Genomic DNA, 26,891 nt, shown 5'->3' on the forward strand with positions numbered 1-26,891 from the left:
TTTTTGCAGTTAGGTTTTTCCACTTGTCCAGTTGGAATGAACATAAAACGTTTTAGTGCTCAAAGTGGTCTAACAGTTTGAGGGCAGTTTGAAGGAGAAATTGTCCCGTATCACCTCAATGTTGGAACCCGAATCATCCTTGAAGACACCTATGTGTGGTTTTCATGAGACTCAGGATGCGCAAGGGTTCATGAGCACAGGTCGTGGCCAGCAGAAGAGTTCTTATGTTACATTAAAGTTGGGTGTGATTTTAAGATTCAACAGCTACGATAATGTTTCTTAATTCACTTGAGGATAGATGGAACCTGTAGTTGCCAGTATATGGAAGGCAGACATGTATGGATTTGAACTGTCTTTTAGTAGCTCATCAGTATGTCAAGTCAGACTTCTATGCTTAAAGCAGCAGTGGTTAGTGTTGAGTTAATATCAAGGTTGGGTAATCATAATTTCTGTTTTTTTCTTAAACAAGGAGTTTCATTAGGGGAAAAAAAAGGAGAATAAGGCTGTTCATCTTGGTCTCTGATATTCTTGTATCCTCTACAACTTGCAGAGATTATTTCCGCTTAGGATTACAAAGTCTCAATACAAATGCTGTAAAATGAAAGTTGATGAAGGAAATGCAGGTGGGTTTTTCCAGAGAAATAGATTAAATATGTCACTTAATGTGCAATTCATTTGCAGCATAGGGGAAAATTTAAGAACACAAGGTGTAGTGGAAGAGTCATGAATTCTATTGTAATTATTGGTGTTTTGCTTGTGAAGAAATACTAATTGGAGTCCTGATGAGGAACTATAATTACATAGTTTTATCATATATCTGAACAGAGAAGAGAATGTCTACTTCATTGCACATGGGGACGGCACTTACTTCGACATCAGGCTACACTCGGAAGATTTATGCAAAACACAGATGCATACGTTTCTGAGTTGCAAACAATTTGTGTGGAGTATCAGTTGTACAAAGATCAGGTCTTCTGCCCTTAAAGGCTGGTACAAGTACGAGGCTTCAGGTGATACCAGGGACGTGTGGGAGAACAAGGTGGTGGTGTTCAGTGCACGTATGCAGAAATGTGGTGATAGACAGTAGTGGCTGGAAGAGAATTCCAGACCATATAGCAGTGAGAACTATTTGAAAGACAAGCTAAAAAAATTAAGAAAACAAAGTGAAAACACGATGCAGTAGAAAGAAAACAAAGGGCTCCTCAGGCAATATTTTCAGAAATTAATGTCTGAATATCAGCTCCTAAATCTTTTTGTAAGTATATGGCTTGATTTTTTTTATGAGGTGACGAGTAGCCGGGAGTTCCTATTTCAATACCATATGGAGGTGCATTTAGTGTATTCATCTGAAACATTAGAAGGCTAAAATTCTACTATTTAGCATTTTCCTGAGACATTGAAAACTTAGGAAACAAATGTGAAGCATCCAAGCAGGAGGATGTTTCTCAAGAAAACCCATTAGGTTCTGTTCTAACGCCAGTCTGCCTTTCACCATCTTTCAGTTCCCAAGCTGAGAACAAGGCTTTCAGAAACTGTGGCTAAGAGAAATGCACAAGGGAGTAGGGAACTATTTCACTTCGAATGGCCCCCAAATATGTTTTGTTGGAATGTGAATATTCTTTTGAGGTTGGCCATGACATTCTCCGCTCAGAAAAATCAGATTAATCCTAGTTTTTGATGTTCCTCCTGGGAGAAAATTCTCATTTAAACAGTTGGTATGAATTTAATCCCTTCGCATTCCATTCTCAAGAATGCTGGAACTACTGTTTGCAAGAAATCCAAGATGCTTTTAAAAGGATAGGCAAATAGTTCATTCGGAGTTCAGCCTGGGTACATCCAGGTAAGAGAAAGGTGCTGAGTTAGACAGGAGGAGACTACAAAGAAAAACCACTATGCACGACTTCCCCCTCCCCCTTCGCCTCACCACCGCAGCTGAATGTAAAATATCTGTGCATTCACATTTAATTGATGGACGATAAAAAGCAGGAGAGCTGTTGAGCCTGGTATTTCAGTAAACGATCACCCTTAAATTCAGTCACTGCCTCTTCATGCTTTTCCGAGTGTGTGGTGTGGTGCTGCATGAGCAAGCGCAGGCTGCTCCCTTTCTTTTCCTCCGCGGAGTGGATCCCTGCAGGAATTGGCCTCTCCGTATTTTAATTGTTTTTTTCCGGTTGCTGGCAAGAGTTCTTAAAATACCTCGCCTCGCTTGTATCAAAGCAGCGCTGTCTCGGTGCACAAAGCTGCGCCCAGCATGGGGCTGAGTGGTCCCAGGCTGTCCTGATCAGGAAGCACAGCAGCTGTCTGTATTTACTGGTTGCTGAAGGAGGCAAGAAGGGGCACTTGGGAACCTGTAAGTCATTGTTAGTGCCAGAGGGGGCAGGAGGAGAAATCTGACCTGTTCAAAGAGGACGATTCATCATGTTATTGTGCTGTTTCACTGTTTCCACTCCAAATGGATATTATGGATAGATTTCTTCAATAAATAAGAATTCATTTCTGATGCTGCCAAGAAAATAAAACAGATTAGGGATTGGTTAGGGCTGCAGGAATAAAAATTAATGGTACTACATTGTAGTTTTGAGAAACAGTATAGATCCAATTACTTTTGGCCATTACCAGAGGCTGGAAGAAACAGGATACACACATCAGTTGTGTAAACAGCAGCTTTTCATCTTTAATATGCCAGAGTCAACTACTTTGGTCAGGTAGACTGGGTTCTGCTCCTTCCAGGTCCTGTGACACCTGCACAATAACAAGGGGAAAAGATGAGGGGGGAAAAAAAAAAAAGCAGAGTTCATATTCCAGCCCCTGGAGTTGGCTATTCACAAGCAAGCCACAACACAACAGGATGAGGCATTTCTCGTGCTTGGACTGCAAATGCAGGAAAGGAAATTTGAGAAGGCATAATCTGGAACTATACAACAATACAGGTAATGATTTGCATGCCCACAGGAAAGGAATAAGGATGCATTCACATCTGAAATGGACGTACCGCTGAGCACCATTTTCAAGTTGACGTACTTAATGCTGATATTTATGGTATGAATAGATGTCTGATTTTTGGAGATTGTGATCTACTCACACTTCATTATGATCATAACAATAATATTGTAAGGAAAAAAAAGTGAGGTGGAGATTCTAAACAGCGTCTTTCAGAAGTGTCCTGCGGACCTACTGAAGATTCAGAAAGGTCCTTCTAATTCAATTTCTGTTTATCTGATATTACTTATCTGAGATGGCTCCTTCTGAATCATGGTCATTTCTTCTTGTTTGTCTCTCTGATCTTGTTAATTTTGTATTTAAAATACAGTCCCACTAAAAATTAACATTTGCAGTAAAACACAAATCCAACACGTGCTATTGTATCCCCCAGAAATCTCTTAGTGAGGCGTCAGTTCTTGAGTAATAACTAAATTAATGCACAAGTAGAAGAACCCTTCAAGATCCGATATTGTGGTGTGAAAGAAAGGAGTTGAATTACAAAGTAGACGGATCCAGAATTGCTGTAAAATGGTGAAATCCTTTTGTTAGGAAAGCTTCTATTTCTCATTCCAAAAAATAATGTAACCAAACATTATGTTTTCCTTCTCTGCAAAATTAAACACAGATTAATTGTGTATTAGCTGAGTGGGTGTTTACCTGAGTGAGTTGTTTAGAGTACTGCTCTGGAATCCACAGTGCAAATGAACTATCTAGACTTCTGGAAATAATCCAGTTTGTCGGGAGAACACCATCCAATTTGTCATAACATGTTAACTGAGTAAATCTCACATAATCTGCTGAATTCAAATATACAGGCCATTAAAAGAATATGGAGTGGTCTGACAGAGACCTGAGAGGAGGACCATCACTTGGCAATGGCTGTCATCTTTTTTGTTGTCTCTTTAAGTAAGAAAACCAGGTCACCTCTTGTTTTATTGCTGGATGTGATATGTATTTTGTGTGAACGCATCTTTTTGTTCGTTTTGTACGGCACCTTACAGGATCCTGGTCCATTAAAAAAAAAAAAAAAAGAAGCTGCAGTACAATATGATAGTATAAATAAATTTTTTTCAGTTTTTATCTGCCACAAAAAGGGCGCAACAGTGTTGCATGCTTTTTCTCTATACTATATTTATTACTATTATATTTAATAGCTGTGACAATATATTGAGGCTTTCTATTTGTATCTTTATTTTTGGGTCTTTTCAGGATGAGAACTCTAGATGATATGTAAAATATGACTGTTTAAGTAGACTGTAGACGGTATCATGTCTACTCTTCGTGCTTGAGTGGGAGAGATCTGTCCTCGTTCTGGTCAAGATGGCTCTGTAAAAGCTAGAAATGGGGAGTAAATTTCCTGGGCCTGAGCATGTGGTTTCTGCTGGGCAGGGTTGATGGACTGCTACCATTTGGGATCCTAATGCTTCCTGCTTCCCATACCCTCATCCTCCGCTTCTTGAAAGGTAAAAATGACGGAACATAGCATAGAATTAAGTCCCATGTTCTGTACCAATTCTTATGCTAGTCACTGAAAAGATTCCAAAAAAATACAATGCAGTTTAGCTCATGCTGATATTTCTCTAGTGTTGGCACTTAAAATAGGTTCATTCCTATTTTTTAACTATGTCTTAGAAAAAAAGTAGTGTTGTTCAGACTTTTAAACTGTGGTATAGTCTAAAATGTATTGTACTTCAGCTTGTTGCATTACTTCTTTGGATGCCTTTTGGGGGAACATATGGTATACGAATGGTTGTATTTTGACTGTAGAAAACCAGAGTCTTTCTTTGCCTCCAAGTTAAAATTTAAGTTTTGAATAATGATGTAAACCTTAAGAATAAGTCTTCAGTAGAATCTGCCCGTGTCTGGGAAAATCTGGCTTTTGTGTTCGCCAAGTTTCAATTAAGTCCCTTTTACAGTTGTGTGTCCTAGTTCTGTAAAGTGTGGACTATACAAGTAGGTTCATTCAGAACGGTTGTAGTAGGAAGTCGCGGTTGGATTTTTTTCTAGCCCTTAAGAAATTTCACTTTAGAAACCTAGCTGTTCCAATGCCCAGCACTGAGCATGGCACTCTTCAGAAGACCTCCCAGGAGCAGTATTCCTGCTGTAATGAACAGAGATATTTACTTTAGAATGACTAGAATCAAAAATAGCAATGGAAGAAGCTGGAAAGAGATGGACACAGAACTCACAGGGCTTCTAGGTGCATCGCATTTGGCTCAGCTGAAGGGGCTTCAAAATGTCTGGCACTATGTCAGGAAGGGTTTGCTCCTTCTGCAGTGCTGGAAAAGTGGTTTGAATCCCCATGTGCACTTGCACTAACGTAGTACCCATTAGGATGGAGGTGAAGCAGTACTACGAGTGTGAAAACCTGGGGCTGTGGCAAGCCAAGTTCTGGTTTTGACCTTCTTAGTGTCGGCTCATCCTTTAAATAAAGGATAATAAGGCAGTGTGTTCCCTCTTAATCTAATCCTCATCAGACCCATCCAAAGCAGTGGGTTGTACCATGTCAGCTGCAAGCATTGGCTGCCTTCTCCTTAGAGATTCACAGCAACACTCGGGTGTATCAAATGTTGTTGCCATGAATGTGACACATTGTGATCCTGAAAATAAAAATGGAGTCATCCCCACTTGTTCAAAGCACGCTTATCTCTCTCTGCATTTATTCTCTCTGTCATGGTACAATAACTGCTGCAAAATTTCCAGTGCGTATATCAAGTTACAGATTAGTGCAGGCCCCCGTGGTTCTTGGAACAGCATGGGACTGTTTTTGTTTACCGATGACATTTATCCTCTCATTTCCTTTTGGAAGCATGACGGCTTCTCGCTGTCTGATGGGGAATGTACTTACAGGACCTTCTTTTCATGCCGTGTCTGGTGATAAACACTCCACTGTATAGTATCCGTGTCTGCTTGCTATGGAGCCGCTATTACTGCTTTCAGCCGTCAGTCTGGCAGGAACTTGGCTGGGTTAGGAAAGCAAAAGGGTTTCTAAGTGCAATTATCTTTTCTTGCAGGAGGAGACCGAGAGCGGATGACAGCTAATCATGAGACGTACCTTCTTATGGCGAGCACGCAGAATGACATGGAGGATTGGGTGAAATCCATTCGCAGGGTTATATGGGCGCCGTTTGGAGGAGGTGAGTCAGTGAGGGAACCTGCAGGACTCCCAGATACACAAAGACACATAAGGGTTCTTCTGTTGTCTCTCAGTCACAGCCAGAGTTTTGAAGGAGGAGGAGAATGGTCTAGATCTTTAAAAAAAAGTGGAGTAAACCCTTTGTTTTCACTTGCAATGCAGGTATCGGGCATGTTCCCATTCAGAGGGTTCAATTAAAAGGCTTTAAACTGTCTGAAACCACTTCGCTTGATGAGGATAGCACATGATAGTGCATTACAAAGGTGAGGGGAAGTTTTCACAGGAGGTTGGTCTTCTATGAAATCAGCTTTCCCACAGGGAGAAGCAAGGTAATTCTTTTGGTCACCAGCTAAAAGACTGTCCATGTGTTTCATAAATGCCTGTTAGAAGAAGCTGTCAGTGATTCTCCTGCAAGTGACAGCTAAAACCAGTAATAGTATTATATAAAGCTATGCACCTCAATATAAGTCTCAGAATATTAGCACTAGCAGTACAGGATAGATTCTTTTTCTTTTGATTGACATACCCAATGATTTCGGTAGTACTAGATCAAAATTTATTGTCGGATATCTAGTTGTCTTTTTAAAAAGCTCTCTTATATTGAATGGGCTGCAAACTACTATCATCATTTTCATCATTATTATTCTGGTGATAATGTCTATATATTATAATACAATTATGATTTATATACTCGCACAAAATGTCAGTACTTTAATCAGTCTGTTCCTTGGAGCTCTCAAATCTCCAAGTTCAGGGACAAAAATATCTTTCCACTGTGAAAGAGCACCCATATTGCATCAGATGCTTTTTGGTCTTGTCTGCAGGTTGCTGGAAAAGTAAGTCAGGCAGGATTGTCTGTGCCGTTTCATGAGCGAGAAGCGCAGTTGTCACTGAAAACTGTGATTGCTGACTGCAAAAGTCTTTTTACCAACTGCCAGGTAGACCACAGGAGAGAGGATGGGAGGTACTGAAGGAAACTACCATTTTAAACAAAACTTTTCTTCTAAGCCACCCATCTTCCTTTGTGCTTTATTCAGGTCACACAGTGCTCAGGAGGTGGCTTTGGCCTCGCTGATGGGCTGCGCTGGGGGACTTGGTCAGCTAAGGCCTGCCTGGCACCTCTTCAAACATGACTGTCTTCTCTTTGGCTCCTTCTGGGGAAATGTGCCCTGGAAAGATGGTGCGAAACAGTCATCTCACTGGGGTATGGCCCTATACATTAATAAACTAGCACAGTCCTGGGATCTGGGCATGTAGGTCGTACAGGAAGATGCGTAAAAAACAAAACTAAAAAAACAAACCTCAAAACCCACAAAGTGAAAAGCTTGTCTTAAAAGGTGCGATCTTCTACAGGCATACTGAGTTGGTTTGGGAGAGGGGAGGTGGGAAGAGCAGAGTCTTCTGCAATTAGGCTAGGTAAGAAATCTGCTTGTTTGTATAGCACCAACTCTCTCTTTGTATAGCAGGCCTCGTGTTGAGCTCCTCAGTGTTCTCTTACTCCAGTCCAGTAGCAGCATAAGCTACTGTGGCAATAATAAATTTGGGGACATAATAGAATTGGATTTTTCAAAGACTATCTTTGTAGTTTTTTCACTTGGCTTCCAGCCCCACAGTATCTTTCTGTGGCAAATAATGAGGAAAGGCAACCTTGCCTGCACTTCTTCTGCAAGTGGAGAAGTGTGTGCATTTTAGTGGCAGAGAGCTGAGATTAGGTGAAACTCCGTTTCTAGCCCAAGTCCATGCACAGAGCTACAAATAGAAACCAAATCTCCCGAGTCCTGACCCTAAGCTTTCTTCACCAGCCCCTCATTTGCTTTTATAGGGCAAGAGCTATTTATGGTTTACAGCTGGGAATCCTTCCAGCCACCATGAAAATTCTCGGGACACCATCATTGTTGTAGGAGTGTTTAATGCCAATTACTGAGGGAGGCACCTCGCTGAAGACTTTGCATGCTGATTTGCATAAAACAAGAGATGGATGCAATCCTTGGATTACTGTTTAAATTCATTTGTAGTTGAAACACTTCTAAGCATGTTTTTTTTGTTTTTCCTACTGGATTTCTTGAGCAAAAACACTGACTCAGGGTTATGTGTATTGGGAAGCAAACAGTTAACTCCCTGGAAAACATGAGAATAGATGGAACATGATTTTGGGTTTAGTGTTCACGGAGAATGTTTGACCGTGATAACAAGGCAAAAGCACATCGTGGGATGTGTCACCATTAAGAACTGTGTTTCTAGCATGTCCCCCATTTTATTAACTACTTGTTACTTAAGTTGACAGTCTGAGCTATCTTAACAAGTCTTAATAAGCCCTATTAACTGTTCTGTAATTACGTATGACCAGACACACTCATTTTTATTATCCCTTGCTACATGGATATTGCTACAACTGCTGCCACAGTCTGACTCTTCTAAAGAAGGGCACTTCTGGCTTAAGTTGTCTAAGAGCCTGCCTTTACGAGCTGTAGCCACTAAAGTTAAAAAAAATCTTTTTGTCTATTACATTAGCTATAAACAAGATACAGAAAAGTTGCAGTCACGTGATGATGACTGGCCAGTTACAAGTAATTACTTGCAACACAAAATTGTTTCAGGCAGCTAATTAATCAAAACACGAGTTTTATATCAGCTTCCTAAATTTCAGTACTAGATGGTAAACCGCAATAGTCTGGTGTCATACAAGTCAAGTGCCACTTTGAGTAACATATTTGAATTTTCTGGTTCTTCTAAGCATTGTAAGCAAGTTCTGTGTGTGTGCGCACGTGCAACGGATGTGTCTGAGCTTTGGTGAGCCACTAATGTTTAAAGTTTGTCTGGCAGTGGGAAAGGACTCCTGGTACCAGAGCAAGGAGCTCTGTAAATGATTAACCATATCATTAAATTGTTATTTGTTAACCTGTGCTAGAAAGAGAAGGCGGGAGGCAGGCAGGTGGGAATCTGCTAAGGTGATCAGAAACAGCTTGGTTTTTGCACCAAAATAATAAGGTGACTGTGGAAAAAATTCTGAAAGGGAAAAGAAATGTAAATGAGCCAGGGCATGTAATGCCTGTTTGCACATGAAATTCCTTTCCTGATTAGATTAAAAAGCCAATTTTTTACAGGAGGGAAAGGCCTAAGCTTTAATTGCAGAGCTTGCGACTAAGGGGGAGGGAGGAGGCGAGAAGAAGGAGCATTTTAGCAGGGGTAGTAGTGTAAGGTCTGGCACCTCCTGCGGGAGCCAGGCACAGCCTGCTTGCTTTTCAAGCTGCCGCACACGACAGCCGCCTGAAGTCAACTCAAAGTCACCCAGAGGAGCAGACAAATCTGCGTTGCGGCGGCTCCCTCCTCTACGTCGTTTCCCTGCACCTGCTGCACGCGAGGGGCTGGCGCAGGCGGCAGCAGCAGCAGCCGTGGCTGCCATTGCCAGGCGTGGGACTGGGAGGGAGCGAGCAAGCAGAGCATCCCCGTGTGGAGGCACGTATTCCTCAGCAGCTCCCCAGGATCCTGCCGGCAAAGATGCACTGCTGCCGCATTTGACGCGCCTCTCCCATGAGAGCTTCTGGTAGTTCGAAGGCAATAAAACAAGCGAGAAGCCCATGAGAACATCAGACAGGGAGCCGGGTATATAAAAGGTCTTTTGAAAGGAATCTGTTATGGACAGAGAGCCTTTCGGGCGAAGGGGCTGTTGTTTTTGCTTTTTGGTTGCAGCGATAAAGGGAGCCAGCAAGGAGTATTGTATCCCGGAGGATTCTTCAGTGGCCTTTTTGGTATTGTTCTTCTCTGTCCCCTTGCGCACGGCGAAGCGCTGACCTTTTCCTGTGGAATTGGAGTCTCTGCCACTCACCCTCCTGTTCCAGCTGGGAGGAAGAGGTCTTTCTCCCCCTCCGTCTGTGCAGGCACTTCTGTTTGAATGGAAGATGTATCTTTTTGCTGAAACTCTTTTGTTGTGACATTGCATAATAGACAGTTGTCTCGCCGCAGGAAATAAAAGAAACGAAAGGAAATAGAGAGACGGAAGGAAATTGTTCCCCAAAGCAAAATTGAAGCAGGGAAGAGAACATTAAAATCACTTCAAGCCCTACCCAAGATCTAGAAGACCACAAATCTCCTAGCTCCAGAGGAAAATACACGATTATAAAAACTCCTCAGCAGTCAGTAATGATGAGCAGTCGTGGTGTTTCATCTGGATGCAGCTGGTAAAGGAAAGCTTTGGGGGGCCGTGGGGGCTCTGGCCTGTATGATGCCTGAAGACAGAAATGCTGGAGTCCGCAGCCCAGGTGCCTTAGCAGCAGCTCCTTTCATTCCTAAAACTACTTATAGGAGAATTAAGCGGTGTTTTAGTTTCCGTAAAGGTAGGTCCATTCTGTCGCTGTGTTCTGCTTTGCTAGTGAAGCCATGGTTTCTGAGAAGTCGGGGGCTGTGTGTGCAGGGCCAGATGAGAGTACTGAAACAAAAGGCATTAAACAATGCAGATGCCAACATTCTACGAATGATTTATCTACTTCTTTGTTCATTTGTTTGTAGCTGGCCAGCTGATACTGTCTCCTCTACATAATAGCCTGTGAATGGGCTGCCTGAATGAGGTGGCTTGAGACAAGATTATTGCAGAGCCTCTGAGCAAAAATCAGTGAGAGTAGTGGGGGAATCAGACCTGTGGTGCTCTGAGTCGCCTATTTTTCTGGCAGAACATCAGGGAAAAGAGTTTGGGTTTGCATTTTGTTTGTGTGGGAGGAGGGGGGAGAAGAGAAGGAGCAAAGCAACATGATAAATGTGCATCTGTGCAGAAGACTAAGTCCTTGGATTCAGAGATTTCTGATGGATTGAAGTGTAGCCCTACAATGCACTGTCCTGTTGCAAGTGCTGCATTGCCACTTCATCCTGCTGCCCTGCAGCCTGCATTTGCCTTTCCACCTGCTGCATAGAGATGTTTAAAGCCAGTTTTCTTCTGCATTGCACATACTCCTGTTGAAACAGAGCATGGCAGTACTGGGGGGAGGAGGGCAAAGAGGAGGCTGGCTTTCAAAGTATGTTGGCGGAAAGCGCTGGAAGGGAAACACATGTCTGAGAAGGAGATATGACAAGTAATGATAAGATGCCACGATGCTTGGGATGGGTGGGGAGAAACTACCCCTATGACCAGGACAAAAGCTTTGTGTGGGGGAAGAGGAGAATATTGGTTTTGCCTTAAAAACTATGCTGGACAGAGAAATCCAAGTGAAAGGGCTAAAGTGTCATATTGTTCTGAAGTGTGAGAAATTGTCTTACACAGGTCTTAATACAAATACAATCATCTTCTCCTCCCTAAACTGTTCCTCCATGCTGCCATTTGTCCTTTTGCAAGACCATGCAGCTCTTTGCTCACAAGACTCAGTAGTGATATAGTGGCGTCATTGCTTTTGAGGGTTTTCTGTGCAGGCAGTCAGGGGCAATGCCTTGAAACGAGGGGTCACAACTGGTGAGGGACTCACCGCAGAACCACAGCAGAGGTCAGCTATCACCTGCAGCTGAGATAGCATTGAAAGCTGTTTGCCCCTTGTACCCCTCCTCCCCGAGGCCAGCATTTCCCTTGGTTACTGGAGTTCAGTCCTTCTGGATACTGGCCAGGAGGACATGGATGTGTCTGTACAAAGTGTGCTACTGTATTTCGAGGTGTCGGTGTGAATTAGAGCTGTCTGTGCACCATTTATACACTTAACTATTTGAGAAATGTTTGGAAGTTGAATAAAGGATTAAGTGATAATTTTCCAGACAGCTGCCTTTGTGCCCCGGGTGCAGCCTTAGCCGCTCCAAGAAGAGCTTCAACTGTTGATTCTTTCCCCGCATGTTCTGACACAGAAACTCTTCATGTCTAAAACTCCAAGTGAAGCTGCAGCGCTTGGGGCAGAGGACAGAATGATGGAGGCCTGCTGCTAATTTGCTTTCCTCTACATATCGTTTGTTTCATTTGCTTTTTTATACACGTTTTCTGTCAAGAGCGTTGTCACGAGGCTCCTAGATCAGAGCTGCAGAATGCTGGGTGCGCGTGTTTAACTAGGTCCATGTCCCACTGAATTCAACAGAAAGATGAACATTAACTGGACTTTCAGTCAAGCCTTTACTATGGTTGCAAGGCCAATTAGGCTAACTACACTTGTCTTATTAATTGGCATACCGAATTCTTATAACGTCATTTGCAGATTGTATACCTAAGTATAAAAAAAGGCAAAACTAGCCTTCTGCAAACCTAGCCCATACTTCCATGAAGCAGATCAGTTAGTCCTAAGCTGAGCAACACGATGCAGAAAATCAAATTAGCAGGGAAAATCATTGGCTAGTCATTGGAAGAACTACAACGGAATCATGACGTGGTATGTTTAGGCAGAGATATATCATCATCTTCACTGATGATACAAGGTGTAGAACCCTTCCTGGAAATCCAGATCAAAGGTACATTGTGATAGGCACTGCAAAATTAAATGTCAGACCTGTTTGGAGGTCATGTCATAGGAGAAGTCAGTGCTCAGAGGGCAGCATCTGAACAGAGACAGAGCCAAGTGTCTTTAAAATCCAATTTAGAGAAGATGCTCTCTGTTTAAGTACCACCACAGGAACCTTCTGAGAGCACATGCAGGGTAAGTGGAGGAAGCAGTAACTGAGGGTAACTTTGCTGGCATGCAATGTTGAGAACATTGAATAGCATGGTGAATTTGGGTGAGCAGAGTTTTGGAGGAGGAGGTGGCATTGGCCACGGCCAGAGAAATGGTGCAGGCCCTAATGTGATTGACTGCAATAAGTTCCCAGTGATGTTTTTAAAATTGCCTCCCTTCCTTTCTAGGCTGTAGCTAGTTCTGCTCTTATTTCAGAGTTGTTTTTTCTAAGCAGTAACCTCTGGTGTGCAGCTGTGCTAAACTCCAGGGCAGAAGTTTACTTTTCCTTATCTACTGCTGGCATCACACTGACTGTGGGGTAGGAGAAGGCTTGAAGGAAAGAAAAAGAGTCAGGCGGGAACAAAATTCTGCCACCGCTATTTTTGGTGGGATTTTTCCTGTCCTGTACCTTACAAAATTCTGTAGAGAAGAAGAAAACACTTCCTGCCTTTGATCCACTCAAAACAGCACTTAGTGCTGGGAAACACTGGAGCAAAAAGCTGATACGAAATAGTATTTTAAAACTCCATATTAAGTGTTATGTGGCCATGACAGCCACTTCTTTGTGTTATTCCAAGACCTTTGTTCCCAGCCCTGCTGTTGAAAGCCGTTCACCTGATCTGTTATTTTCACTGTCAATGAATTACTGATGTAGAATTGAGAGCTGCTTAAAATTCTCATCCAGATCCTAAGCGGAGATCAATTCCTTCGACCTTAACTGACCCTTTCTGATCAGTATAGCTTATAAACTCAGAACTTGTTTTGGAAGGACGGAGATCCTCTGCTGCACGTTGAAAGGACACACGTACAGGCATGGGCTCTCTGTTGAAGGCATCAGCCCTCTGTGCTTTATGCTATCTGAAAATTATGCTATCATCTGAATTGCTGAGGGTGGCTCGGGAAAGGCAGAAGCCTTCTGGCTTGCTGAGTGCATGTGCTGTGGTAGAGCTAGAGCGGCAGGTGGGCTTTTTCAAGCTGTTCCTTGTAGAGCAAGGAAACAGAACTGCTGCCTAGTTCTTTCTCCTTTTTTCTCACTGAATCAGAAGCTTGGAGTCAATAGACTTAAGATGTGACCCCTGCCTGTGTTCAGTAACTAAGGAAATCATTGACTAACAGTATTCTTAGATTTTAAAAACATACTCTAACTGTGAATATGTACCATTGAAAATACCACAACCCTTGAGTAGACATACACAGAATTTGGATATAGCACTGTAGTGTCTTTCATAAGCTTTATGGGTATGTGTTAGGCTTGGAAATCCAGTTTCTCAAAATGTTTACAAAACTTCTGCCACGGGAATGTTCTAGTTAATGAACAACCGCTCAGCATGCCCTTTACTAGCATGTGATTGTCCTCTTTGATGTTATGCATGATCTTGGCTTAATTCGATATAGTTTTAAAGACCTACAAGGGCCTCTCTGAAAAAGTAGTTCTGCTGATTAAATCTAATGACTGGTCAGAACTGGAATCCTGTACATTTCCCTACCTTCTGCCAGCTGTGGGGAAACCAAGCTGCTGCCATTCTGAATCTCAAGGTTTCTTGTTGGTTTTGTTTGTTTGTTTCCCCTCTGGCACCCTATCCCAAGGATAAACCAAACCACAGGTCAGCACTTCTGCATCCGTGCATTTCTGGATTTTGGAGACATTGAGATTTAGGAGGAGAACTTGGGTTTGGATTACAACATGAGTTATGAGGGCTCTCTTTTATTTCCTTCTCCACAGAGGTGTTCTTGTTTAGTTACTGTAGTGGAAATTTACTTTTAAAAAACAGCATGTGAAATTATCTCTGTGGTTTTGGTTATGTTGTAGTTTCCATAACTTGGACTGTCTTTTCCTTGCTTCTTTGTAAAGTAGATGCTAGTAGTTACCAGGTATAGCTCATAGTGTTCACTTGTCTGCCTCTACCAACCGCTAACGTAACTGTATGTTTGCAACCACAATTCTTCACAGCATTGCCTTTGCTTCATAATAGCCAACATCTTAGTCTTCATAAACCATTAATCTGCAAATCTCTGTAGTAGTTAGTTGTGACATAAGAGGGTATAAAAGCATTAGAAAGGGACAGTGGAAGAAGGTGCACCTTACAGGGCAATGATCATGGCTTTTATTCCAAAACAGTGAAAAACCCAACAGACACCAGAAAGATGGTGAACAAGGTAAAAAATATGACAACATGATGTGGAAGCAGAGTTGTCATGTTTCTGCCACGTCTGCCCCTGGCAACAGAGTACTTTTTCCATAAGGCATCAGCAAGTCTGTAACTTCAAGTCAATATTTATTTATGCAGGCTTATCATGACTGATTCCTTTCATGGCAAGTGCTGCCTGGTGCAGTGTTCTGCCTTTGTTAGATGAAGGAAATACTTCCTTTGGAGAAGTTCAGCCTAGATTTTGAAACCAAACCAAGCCTGCCTGTGATGAATTCCAAAGCCAAACAAATTGGAGAATGGTGACTTCAGAAACACTTCAAGGTGGATGTCGTGATTTTCCATGAGACTTAGGTCTTAACTTCAAGTTATTAGATGGTTGTCAGAATTAGCACGCTAGCTATGAGCTTCCCAAAGCTGAGTGTGGAGATCCTCATGCCTGTGAGGTATATACGGTATTATCACCATTCATATAGATGGGGAGCCAAGTCCCTGAGGCTTTATCTGACATGTGAGAGTGGTGGGGCATACACCTACCCTTCTGGCCATGAAGTATGTATGTGGCCAGACTTGATGCAACTGTGTTCTAAGGATTGTGTAGAATCTGAATCCAATCTGTCAAATCCGAGACAACTGCTGTAGTTATTCTGTCTCTCCTTCAGGCATTCCTAGCTATGTGTATTTTAAGTGTCTCAATAAAAGTCCCTTAATTTACAATGTACCATATTGCAGTCAGTAGTAGAAATGTTTACACTTAAGGGACCAGAACCGGGAAATACTAGGCTCTGATTTGGATTTTTTTTTTTTCTTGATACTGGTTACCTCTCCATCATATCAGGTTTTATTTTTTCTCAGATACAGTTTTTTTTGAGGTTTTTTTCATTAAGTACCTGTGACTGCTGCTACAATACAGAACCAAGTTTGTCATATCCATTTAATATATGTCACCTTTTCTATGTGAATCACTCGTTACTTTCCATTTGTCTTAAAAAGTGCTGTTTGACACTAGTTACAAATATCTTAATGCTTTATAGTTGCCACCTGTTTTCAATACATTTTGGGTTGTGGTGCATCAGCAACTGATAATAATATAGGAACGGTTTTTGCTCCCACGGCACAAAACCCCCTTATTCTGATTTTATTCGTTATCTATCAGACGTGCTTTGAAAGCCAATTTTAAAATGAAGGGGGGGAAAAAAGGCAGCATCCCAAAAAAGGTATTAATAGGAAGTGATGTGTTTTGACTGCGGTGTCATTACTAATAGGAGTTTCAAAGCAGTCTCATAGGTTTGAGAACTTACTTTCCTCTGCAAATATAAGCTGTAAAATGCACATTACTGATTAAAGAATGTTAGCATGGAAAGAAGAAAGTATAGCCAATAGGACAAAGCTTACTCATATTAATTGTACTGTCAGTGGGCATGAGTTGTAATTGTACATCATATAATTGGAATATCCTATCTTATACTGATTAGTTTTGTTTGAAAAGAGGCAAAAACTTTTGTGTTTAAAACCAAGAGATCTCATGGGCTCTTGAAGGGAAGCTCAGACTGTGTGTTTGTAGGACACACTGGAGTAAGACGGCCAAGTCCTACACCTAAGAAGGAATAACCCCAGGGAAACCGCTCCGCGGAAAGGACTTGGTTGCCCTGGGGGCCAGTAAGCTGGACATGAGCCAGCAGTGGACCTGGCAGCAAGGAAGGTTTGACAGCCGTCTGGGCAGTATCAGCAGGAGCAGAGCCAGCAGAGGGAGGGAAGTGATTAAGCCCCTCTGCTCAGCATTTTTTAGATCATATTCCAAATATTGTCCATTTTAAAAAAAAAAAAAAAAAAAAAAAAAAAAAAGCCGGAGGGGGAAGATAGAACTGGAGGGAGTTGAGCAAAGTGCCACCAAGATGCTTGGGAGCTAGAACACGTGCCCTTTGAGGAGAGGCAGAAGAAGTGGGGCTTGTTCAGCCAGGAGAAGGGATAATTTTGGGGGCACTGAAGAGCAGCCTTCTTGTATATTAAGAAGGACTTTGAAATCCCCAAACTCCCATAATCACACAGATTCCTTCACTTTCAGTGGACCTTCCTCCTTAATTCCACTACTTTCAGAAGGAGGATCCAGAAAATGGGGGGATTTGAGGATTTCCTCCATGTTGACCAGCAGCAACCCTTAACTCAGACAAATACAAGAAAGCTGAATTCATGTAACACTCCTGCCATCCCCACAGGCAGTTTGCAGGAGGTTAGGAAGGTATGTAAGAATTAAGAAAACATACTCCTCTGCCAGCATGAAGAGGCTGAGCTTTGTGGACACCAAACATTCCACATCAGTCAGTATTCTTCTAAGCTTGACTCACTCTGAAATTTCAAAAATTCCTTCTTTAATTGCTAATTGTTGGGGTTTGGGTTTTGTACAATATGAAAAAAAGTGAGCTAATGAAGAGTGGAGTGTGTGATGTTCAGTCCCCTTACCTACTGCTGTTTTTGGCATCCACAAGTGTGAGTACCATGGAAATCACAAAATATGCTGTTCTGCATCTCAGAATACTTTCTGGATGTCTTAGCTGAACATCAGTTACTCCCTCCAGTTATTTCCTGTGCTACAGTAAAAATAATTGCACTTAAATACAAACCCCAAACTTTCAGTATGGGTGACTGACAGCTTGCTACCCACTTGCCATAACATCCTGGAGCATATGCAAGGCAACTTTCGCCCCTACAACTGAGGTGTGAATTCTCTTTCTTTTGTTGGAGGAAAAATGTACACATTGAAGGTTACCCTGAAGGATGCTTCAACCTGAATGCTACCTTACTTGTTCATGTAATTGTAATTTATGGGTGAATGAAGTTTTGTGGCCAAAAGCTGACTACCTCAACTTTGGGCTTTCTTTAAAAAAAGCAAACCAAAACAACTCTGTTCTCCATGTTGAATGTTTTTTAAACCAGTAGGAACTGCGTGCTCAGTGAAGGGCACAATTTGACTTCCTGCTTTTTTTTTTTTCCTCCCCCCACTTTATAGTGTATGTAATTGGAAAAGGAGCCTTCCAAGCATAGGTAGTTATTTGGTCTTTAGTTTCTGATCATGACTGCCTTAGAACTGTTCATTGTCTTGCTATATAGAAATTGAATTGCCTCGCTTCAGCCCAATAATATTCAACAAATGGTGGTCTCAAGAGAGAGCTTCCATCACAGATGACATGCCTGAACATTACTGTGATGCTGTCTACGATGGCTGGCTCTGCAGTTTGAAAGGGAGAGGCAAAATAAGTTATGAAGAATAGCTGTCTTTCCAGTGGTAGCGATGATATCCTCAGATCAGGGTTGAAGTTAATTCTATCAAAAAACACTCCATTTTCTTCTGAGGTTAAGTACGAATGCAGGTTTCCTGCAGTTCGTCTTACATATTTCACCTTTCATGTCAGGATCTTTTTTCATACACAAAATTCATTGTTGCTAAAGCAGACAGTGATAATGCAATTGGTAATACATTATAGGAACGGTCTTTGTTTATGTGGGAAAACTTAATAATTTGGTTTAGTAGGAATGAAATCCTGAGTTATATTTATAAATCTTTTGCCCTCCATGTGTAAAGGTAATGTTTATATGCCATTGAAACTGATACAGGAACTACTTATTTTTTTATAGATAATTAGGCATGAACCAAGGAAGATGGAGATGTGTATCACTTTTGAATCAGAAGTTTTGTGACAGAAGATCCTATTTGTATTATTTCTATGTTTTCTCTGCTTATGGTCTGAAAAATAATTTACAGTATTTTATTTTAAGTAATGTTTTTGAGCATTGCTGTAAAATATGTCAGCATTGTATTTCCATGAGAGTATCAAAGGTGAAATTGAGCATTTTGTTCTTAAGAAAGGAGTAGGTTAACTGTCCATGCATTTAAATGACCTGTAAATTGCGTGGGTTGTAATAAAAGACACGGGCTCCTCAAATGTTTTTATGAATCTCAACCAAGTCACATCTCTCTTCTTCATGCAGGTATTTTTGGCCAGAAGCTGGAAGATACTGTCCGATACGAAAAGCGATATGGGAACCGCCTGGCTCCTATGTTGGTGGAACAGTGCGTGGATTTTATCCGACAGCGGGGGCTAAAGGAAGAAGGCCTTTTTCGACTGCCTGGGCAGGCTAATCTTGTCAAGGAGTTACAGGATGCATTTGACTGTGGAGAGAAGCCTTCTTTTGACAGGTAAAACCCTCCAGCTGTCCCCCACTCCCTGAAGCCTAGACAGGACACGATCTGCTGAACTGTCTGACCCACGGTACAGATCTGCTGTACTGGCTGACCCACGGCGCTGTAAAACACGTGGCAGCGACAGATAGAATGACATGTTTTTGTAGGTTTTTCTGTATGTTTCCTATTATCACTCTAAAATGTCGTCTTTTTTTTTTCTGACTTTGATGTCTGATTTCAAAGTGTTTCTGGAGAATTTCCATTTGTGAAAAGCTGGTTAGGAAAAGTATTGCTAATGGTTTGGCTTAATCAAAAATATCTGGATTGCCTTGATCTTAGTATCATTTGAAATACAGTAGTGATGCTGGCGTTTAGTTAGTTCCACAAAGGAAGAATTTCTCTTATCACCAATTTCAATATGTTCTGTTACCTGTAAAACTGACTGGAAGGAAGTCTACTTTTATGTATTCCTTTATAATTTTAGGCCTTTGGTCTTAAAATAAAAGTCGCTGTGACCATAATAACAAACCTACGTGGTTTTGAGGGTCCAGGTCCAATTTGTATTCCAGTATTTATACCGTTTTGCAAAGCTAATGAGAATATTCTGGGCCAAGGAAGAACCCAGTCCTGTTCACACAGCTGTGTATGACTTTCATAAGATTAACTTTTTGTGCAAGTTCAGCTCTCCTCTTACCAGCATTGATAGCCGTAGTCCACATATTCAGAGTGTGCAATCAGAGAAACAGAACCAGTGGATTATGAATGCCACATAGCCTTTTTAACTCTGATCAGATAATACGATGGTAATGAAATTCCAATTCAAGAGGCTGTTAAACAGTGGTTGTCCTCAGTGTGTGCCCTAAGTGACATCTGTAACACACTTCCAAAATGGAATTGGGATACTTCAATCCAGTTGAGGGTCTAATGTGAATTAGGAGGAAGAGTCAGGTTACATTTATTTTGTGGGACCTTTGACTGATAGCAATGCAAGTAACAGGAAGGAAAGCATAGCTTGATCTTTTAGTGCAAAAACATACCATGATATGAACCTGATTGCTGGAAATCATTTACCTCCCTCCCTTCCCTATTCCTATGAAATGAGCGAATTTGTTATGTATGAAGGTATGTATATCATAGATGCACAGAAGGCAGACATCTGTAATGCTGTTTTATCTCCAACAGTTTCCTCAGTCCTGACCCTCACCTTAAGAAATATCAAGAATTTATAACGCTCTGGAAAAGAAAAGTGAATTGTCTTCCTATGAGGTTTATTAGTTTCTCATCGGAAGGTGAGAGTTAGGATAATTGACCAGAAAATAGCTTTAAGGAGCCAGAGAACTGTGGGAAGTGACAGTGTCAGCTGCTAAATGTTTGTAGCATACTCACTGACTGTTGAAATACCGTGTAACTTATTTAAAAATGGTAAAGAAGCATCCATTGGGTATGTTTTCCTTACTTGGACATTAAGATAAATATTACTGGTCATGTCTCTGGCACAACCTCTAACAGAGATACAAGTAGGCGAATGGCAGAAACAAAAGATTATTTTTTCTGTGCCTGTAAGCCAAATAATTGTTGAGGAAATGCTTAAGAAAACAAGCCACCCCCAAACTCCGGGAAGATGATGTACTGAACACCCCACTGAGAGGTACAGCTTGAAAGGGGTGCACGAGTTCTAGCTATCCAAAATAAATGAGACCAGGGCTCAGCCACGTAAATTTTTTTTGCAAGGTTATCTAGCAACATCTGTAGCACACACTAATGAGCCCCAGGAACAGGCATGCTAGCTGAGCTTTAGCAGATGAAATGGAGAAGAAATTTTACATGCTACTGCTGTGAAGAAGGCACACAATCTCTACTATGGCAATTAGAAACATCAGCAGGAGTTGCCTATAAATTGCTGGTCCTGCAGTTCTGCTTCTGAAGCTGAGAATTTAGAACACTGACCTTGTATGTCCGCGTATCTCGTTGTGAAGTGTACTTTTTCAGTTTACTTTTTCACATTTGAGTTCGGAGAGGTGTGATTTAGGTGTAGCAATGGTCAAAAGTCAGGCAGACAGAATTTATATTCTGTTCTGATCTCTGCCATTGTTTCCATTGGGCATCTACTTTTTTCCTCCAACCTTTTGTTCCATTTGTAAATTTTTGAGGTGAAGTTCATTCATAGTGTTTATAGAGTGCCTATATGATTACCTTGATTTAGGGTAACTTTTCTTTTCATTGTGCTGAAGAGCAGTATGGTCTCCAGGTGTGATGCAACCTGTTTGGCAAGTTGAGTGCTTGGAATGTGGCCACAATATGAAAAGTTGCTGTAGAGAAAAGAAAAAAAAAATACATTAGGGGTCCATGCTTACTTTCTCTCATGAACCTCCAGATCCACTATGTTTAATCTGTAATTATATGTTATTATTAGTCAAAAGTCCAGTAGTGCAAAATCTACCTAGGTTCTGTTTATTAATTTACATTTTCCCGTTCTTATGTATCAAAAATAATAAAGATTTCTGTAGTTAGAGCTGAGCTGACTGTTTTGTTGATGGAGCACGAAACACAATGGAATCCAGGTCACACTTCCACAGAGGTGCCGGGTCACCGGCTCTGACTGGGAGAAAGACTAGCTGCTGTCATCAGTGTTGGAACGAATACAAAGAGCTGATGTTTGAGAAGTTTGCCATTTTTCATGCTGACATTTTTTCTGTGTGTAAGTGCACATAAGTCAAACAAAGACTTTAGAACAAGTGAAGATGCTTTGAAATGTGTGTTGTAGACTTGTGTATACGTTTGTGTGAGAAATTATTATTAAATAACCCTTCTGCCCTTTATGCTTTCTTAGCTAATTCAGTAAAATACTAACTTATAGAATTAAAAGCAAAAACAAGGGTAAGATCATACAGCCATGATTAGTACTCCTTTAAAATGTCATCTCTTTTAAGATGGTGCAACCAACCTTACAGCCGCTGAGAGATGGAGTTCAAAGTCACAGATCTGCTCTTTTGCCCAGAGTTCAGCTGCTGTCCACGGTTCTGTGGAGACCCGGCCCTTCTCCCCTCTCGCGTTTCTATCTGCACCCCTTTGGCAAAGAAGACCACAGAACGAATGCAAGCAGAAGAAATGTAGCAGAAAGAAGAAGTTAAAATAGCTTTGCTCAAAAGAAAATGCGGCCATGTTTTGAAACATAAAACATGTTTGATAAATGGTAGCTCTCACATGAGTTAGCAGCTGGATGTTCCGATACTGAAGTCAGTTATAAAAACGCAGAGTGTATCCAGGACAAATCAGAGAGTGGCAAAAACCTTAATGTATTAATTTGATCTTGATCTTACAGTTGGATAAGATGTTGCTGAAGAATCGTGAGCTATGTGTATGATAATGGAATCAGTATTTGAAATTTCTCAAACTCTCAGAATGAGAAAACCCAGCATCTAATCTGAAACATCCAACACCCCAGCCCCTCTAGTATGAAAACTGGAACGTCAGCATTTTTCTCGGTCTTGGAAAGGGGAGGTACAGCTGCTACCACTGAAAAATGCTGAGGCCTTTTGTGTGAAGAAAAAAAACCTTGAAAATTGTATGTCAGTTTAAAAACAAAAATCAATAAATACCTCACTCCCTCTGTATGTATCTGCACATATTGTGAAATCTGTTTTAAGGAACTAACAGTGCAATTAGGCAATCACTCATGCTTGCTACTATTTGAAATATCCTTGGTATTTCCAGTACAGCTCCACCTCTGTGTAAAATTGTCCCCTCTGGGGGATCCGTTTTGCTTGCCCTTGGGGTATTTGCTTCTCTCTGCTTGTGTGGCTTATATTTAAAATATAAAGTCCCTCAGCTCCTTTACAAATCATACATTTGTAATGATACAAAGTGGATTATGACTATTCGTTCTGTAAAATTAGCATAGCGAATATGGCACTGCATAAGGAAAATAAGGGTTTGTTTTACAATTATTACCTAGAAGGGGTACAAAATTGGATTTCTCTTTTTATATTACCTCTTTCCATCTACTGCTCATCACAATTACTACCAGATGACATGAGAGTTAAGATTGCTCAGGGAGAAAAAAATATTTGAAATGTCACTGAAACAAGTATTAATACTTATGTGATTGATCGATGTACGTGGCTTGGATTTTCATAACTACTTTCACTAATGTTTATAGTCCAGTAGTTCAGAAGAGTTTAAAGTTACATAGCTCACCTGTCTGCATTTGTGTGTATGCACAAGAGAGCAGGAAAGCACATAAATGCATATTTAGCGAAACAAAATCCCTACTACATTTTCTCATGGGTATGAATTCCTCTAAAGAAGAATGCAGTACACTATAGGACAAAATGTTACTGCTCTAGTCACCGTTGCAATCAGCTGAGAAAAGGGTATGTAAGTGGCAGTATCTGATAGCTGGCAAATGCTATTATTTACTGGAGTCAAATAATCTAGAATGTAGAACTGGTATGGTCCTGTGCATTTATTCAGTGGGATTGTTGAAGGAAAATAAGACAATGACGAGGATGATACTAATGTAATACCCTCAAAGTGAGAAGGACCACATGCACAATTCTTATTCTCTTCCAGAGACAAAGAATGTTTTAAAATTTTGGTGAATGCAAGAAATTGGACCTGTCTCAGTGGGGCTGCAGTCTGCACTGGCACTGTACAGACTGCAACTAGACATTGACTTGGAAATCACTGGTTATGAAAATTGTTCTTTTATTTTCCAAATACAAGCCTGTACATAAGAATTTCCTTGTTTAGAAGCAGATAGCTCCCCACAAGGAAGGGGCTTTATTCCCTTCCAGGTGGGAAAGTGCAGTAATCCCTAAACAAAACATTTTTATGCGAAATGAAGTCTTTACTAGAAAGCTGGTTCCTGCCAAACACAAATGGCCTTAGGCCTGTGAAAATTCCTGTTTGTTTCTGTCTGTTCAGGCTTCCTTCCCTGATCCTCACAGTCTGCTCATCAGTTATGCCTCTGGGAACCACTTCCACCTCCTTTCTAATTCCAGCACTCTTTCTAACCAGCTAGCAGAAATAACTTCTGCATATGGCACAACTTAAAGACCTAGACTAGCAACTAAATACACGTTAGGAGACACATTTCTAGCGTGATGCAAGGGTCATTAAATCAGTTTAATTGGTGTCCTGCTGTAGGAAAGTGTGGTTTTAGTTATTGGCAGCAAATGAACATTTGTAGTCACTTCGCATGAATTTCAGTTTCAGAAATGGAGTTGGTGTGTCAGCTGTGATTTTAAAAAAAGAAAAAAAAGGCAGCCATGTATTTCACTTGCTAATGACAAATGAATTCTTAGGTGGCCATGGTCACCTTTAAGAAAGGATGACATTTTGTTACTACGTGGAAGGGCTGAGAGTGTGTTTTTTAAAGCATCCTTACTTAGGGTTGTAAAATTTGTGGCTTTCTCTTCTAGTAAACAAGAACAGGTAGTTTATTTGTGGTGTTTTTCTATGTTTTATATATACTTGCAATCCCTGCAAAATCTTGCAGAAACGTAACAGCCTTTCTGAATCAACCTATCAGCTGATAAAATAATTAAGCAGTGTATTCACTGGAGCTGGTTGATTTCCGCTCCCCCCCCCCCATGGGAACCCAGCTGTTTCTTAGACCTCTGCCCACCTTATCTGAAAGCACTTGTAGCTCTCTTTAAGGATCTATTTTTTTCCTATGCAATTTTTAACGTCCTTCCATAGAGTTTGTCTTTTCATTTGTCTGTCCTAAATTGCTGTCTTCATTGCTGCTTTTAAAGCATCACTCTCTAACGTGAATGAATTGGCTGCTGTTATAATTACTGAAGTGGATGTCTAACGTGGAAATAGGGTCTGTTAATGGTCAGTATTCCTTGTGGTGCTTAGTCCCCTGAATGGGTCCCTGGAAGGTAGCATGGGTTGTAAAAATCATGAGCACAAGACAAAGGAGCAGAATACGTGTTTGTTTTTTTTCTCTGTCTAAACAGAAAAATAAGAATTTAGATCAGTGTTAACTTAAAGTAGAGCCAGGCTCTAGGAGCAAGGAGAGGAGGACAGACAGCTCAGGGCTTAAAATGGTAAATGTTTTCATATACGTTTGACAAGTTGTAGGCAAAATTTCAGTTGGTGCTTAGATTAGGCATGGTACTGCTTGTACTAGATATGCGTTATATATGAGAATGATATAGAGAGTAATGCTTTGAAGATACCTACAGAGGGGAACAAAAATCACATAGGACATTCAACTAGTTATGTTATGCATTTGACTTGACCTTTGAATTTCTGGACCAAAGCCTGACTCCCAAAATTAGTCAAACCATTCCTGATTCACTGTAACATTACTGAACACAGGCTTTGCCCTCCTAGCCTCTGCGTACTGGCTTTTCAGCAGTAACAATGCTCTGATTCTCTCTATATGTAGTTATGCACATTTGTAATATTTCCTGGCTTACTCAGTGTTTCATCACTGGTTTATCATGGGCTCTAGCATTTCACTTCAGCTGTCTGCGGACTGGCAGCAAAGGTACAGGGGCAGCCAGTTAGGAACTTGTACTCCCATGTCAGGAAGACATCTGTACTGGTCTGAGAGCTGCTCCACAGACCTGAATGCAGCTAAGCAGGGACACAGTCGGCAAATGTTGTGGTGCGTACTGGGTATGTTGGCTGAGGGAGACTGTGTTTCCAGGATTGTGATGTGTGACACATCTGAAATGATGGAGCTGTAATTCTAGTAATTCCGGGAGGTACTGATACACAAACTTTGAACTGTACTGTTCTCCTTTGTTTTATTACCAGAACTCCTAAATTGAATTATAGCCTCACAGCTTGTTGTTCCCTACTGTTTGTTCTTTATGCAAACTGTTTATGTGTCATCATGATCTAGAGCTATTTTTGGCACAGCATTAATCTTTTTGTAATGTGACCTTGCCCTGTTAATATTTCCTCTCTGAGAGTTTATGAGGAGCTTGTTGGCTTTGTGCTCTGAAGTGCTGACTCCAGCTCTCTGAACATGCTGTCTGCTTGTCCAAGTGTGAGGGGTATGCGTGGATTTCTGGTGACCTGCTGGGCTTCAGTAATTCTTGTTTATGGTAGAGAGGGTGAAAAACTCCAGGCGGTGTAATCGGTCTGTCAGCCACTTCCACAGTGTCTATGGTGTCACAAAGGAAAGTGCTGTCAAAACAGCAGTGCCATGAGGGATATTAATGACAAAGTTCAGATGAATGGGGCTTTGAATATGTGTAGTCTGATGACTAAGGAGAGGCTGTGGTGCATTTGCATTTGTAATGCCTTTGCATGGATAGTGGTGGAGTGGGGGATGCTCCTTTGGAAACATATGAACAGTAAAGCAGTATTAAGTTTTAGTGAGGTGAGTAATCTTTCTCAGACTTTCCAGCACGACATGCCGAAATAGACTATTTCTCGGCTTCTTGATGCTTTTTGTGTTGCATTCAATTTTCTGCTTCGTGCTTTGTCATTTCCCATTTCAAGCTTATAATTATTCATTGTGCACTTGGAGAAAGTCCGCCTCAGTCAATGAGGGTTGTTCCAACTTAGATAACAGAGGATTTTCTGCTGGAATTGACATACTCTATTTTAATACTTGTTAATGAATACTTTTAATCATATTAATTATGAATGTGTAATCATGGAACACTTTGATATTACACTGTCAAATAGCAAAAGAAATACCGAGATAGGTATAATCATTAAGTTTCTGTAGCTGTAATGGTCCTAGAATATAAGCAAGGCCGGGTTTGAAGGGAGAAATGCTGCCTTGTCTTAAACTGATCAGTTGTAGCTGGAAAAAGTCCAGGAGGAAAGGGTCCTCTACAGGCCCTGGAAAGATCCAGATTTTACAA

General features: G+C 41.1%; 1 protein-coding gene across 2 annotated transcripts in view; it reads left to right on the plus strand.

The window, feature by feature from the left end:
* Positions 1–26,891, plus strand: part of ARHGAP24 (Rho GTPase activating protein 24) — a 245,542-nt gene that overhangs the window by 204,746 nt on the left and 13,905 nt on the right. Inside the window, exons 4-5 of one of the 2 annotated variants that reach the window (XM_075149903.1) lie at positions 5,997–6,119; positions 18,861–19,068. In XM_075149903.1, coding sequence (XP_075006004.1) covers positions 5,997–6,119; positions 18,861–19,068 — 331 coding nt within the window. Of the gene's footprint in view, positions 1–5,996; positions 6,120–10,286; positions 10,453–18,860; positions 19,069–26,891 lie in introns of those variants that run through there. The other variant, XM_075149904.1, reaches the window with a different exon arrangement.

The sequence above is a fragment of the Calonectris borealis genome, chromosome 4, assembly GCF_964195595.1.
Source record: "Calonectris borealis chromosome 4, bCalBor7.hap1.2, whole genome shotgun sequence".
NCBI lineage: Eukaryota > Metazoa > Chordata > Aves > Procellariiformes > Procellariidae > Calonectris > Calonectris borealis.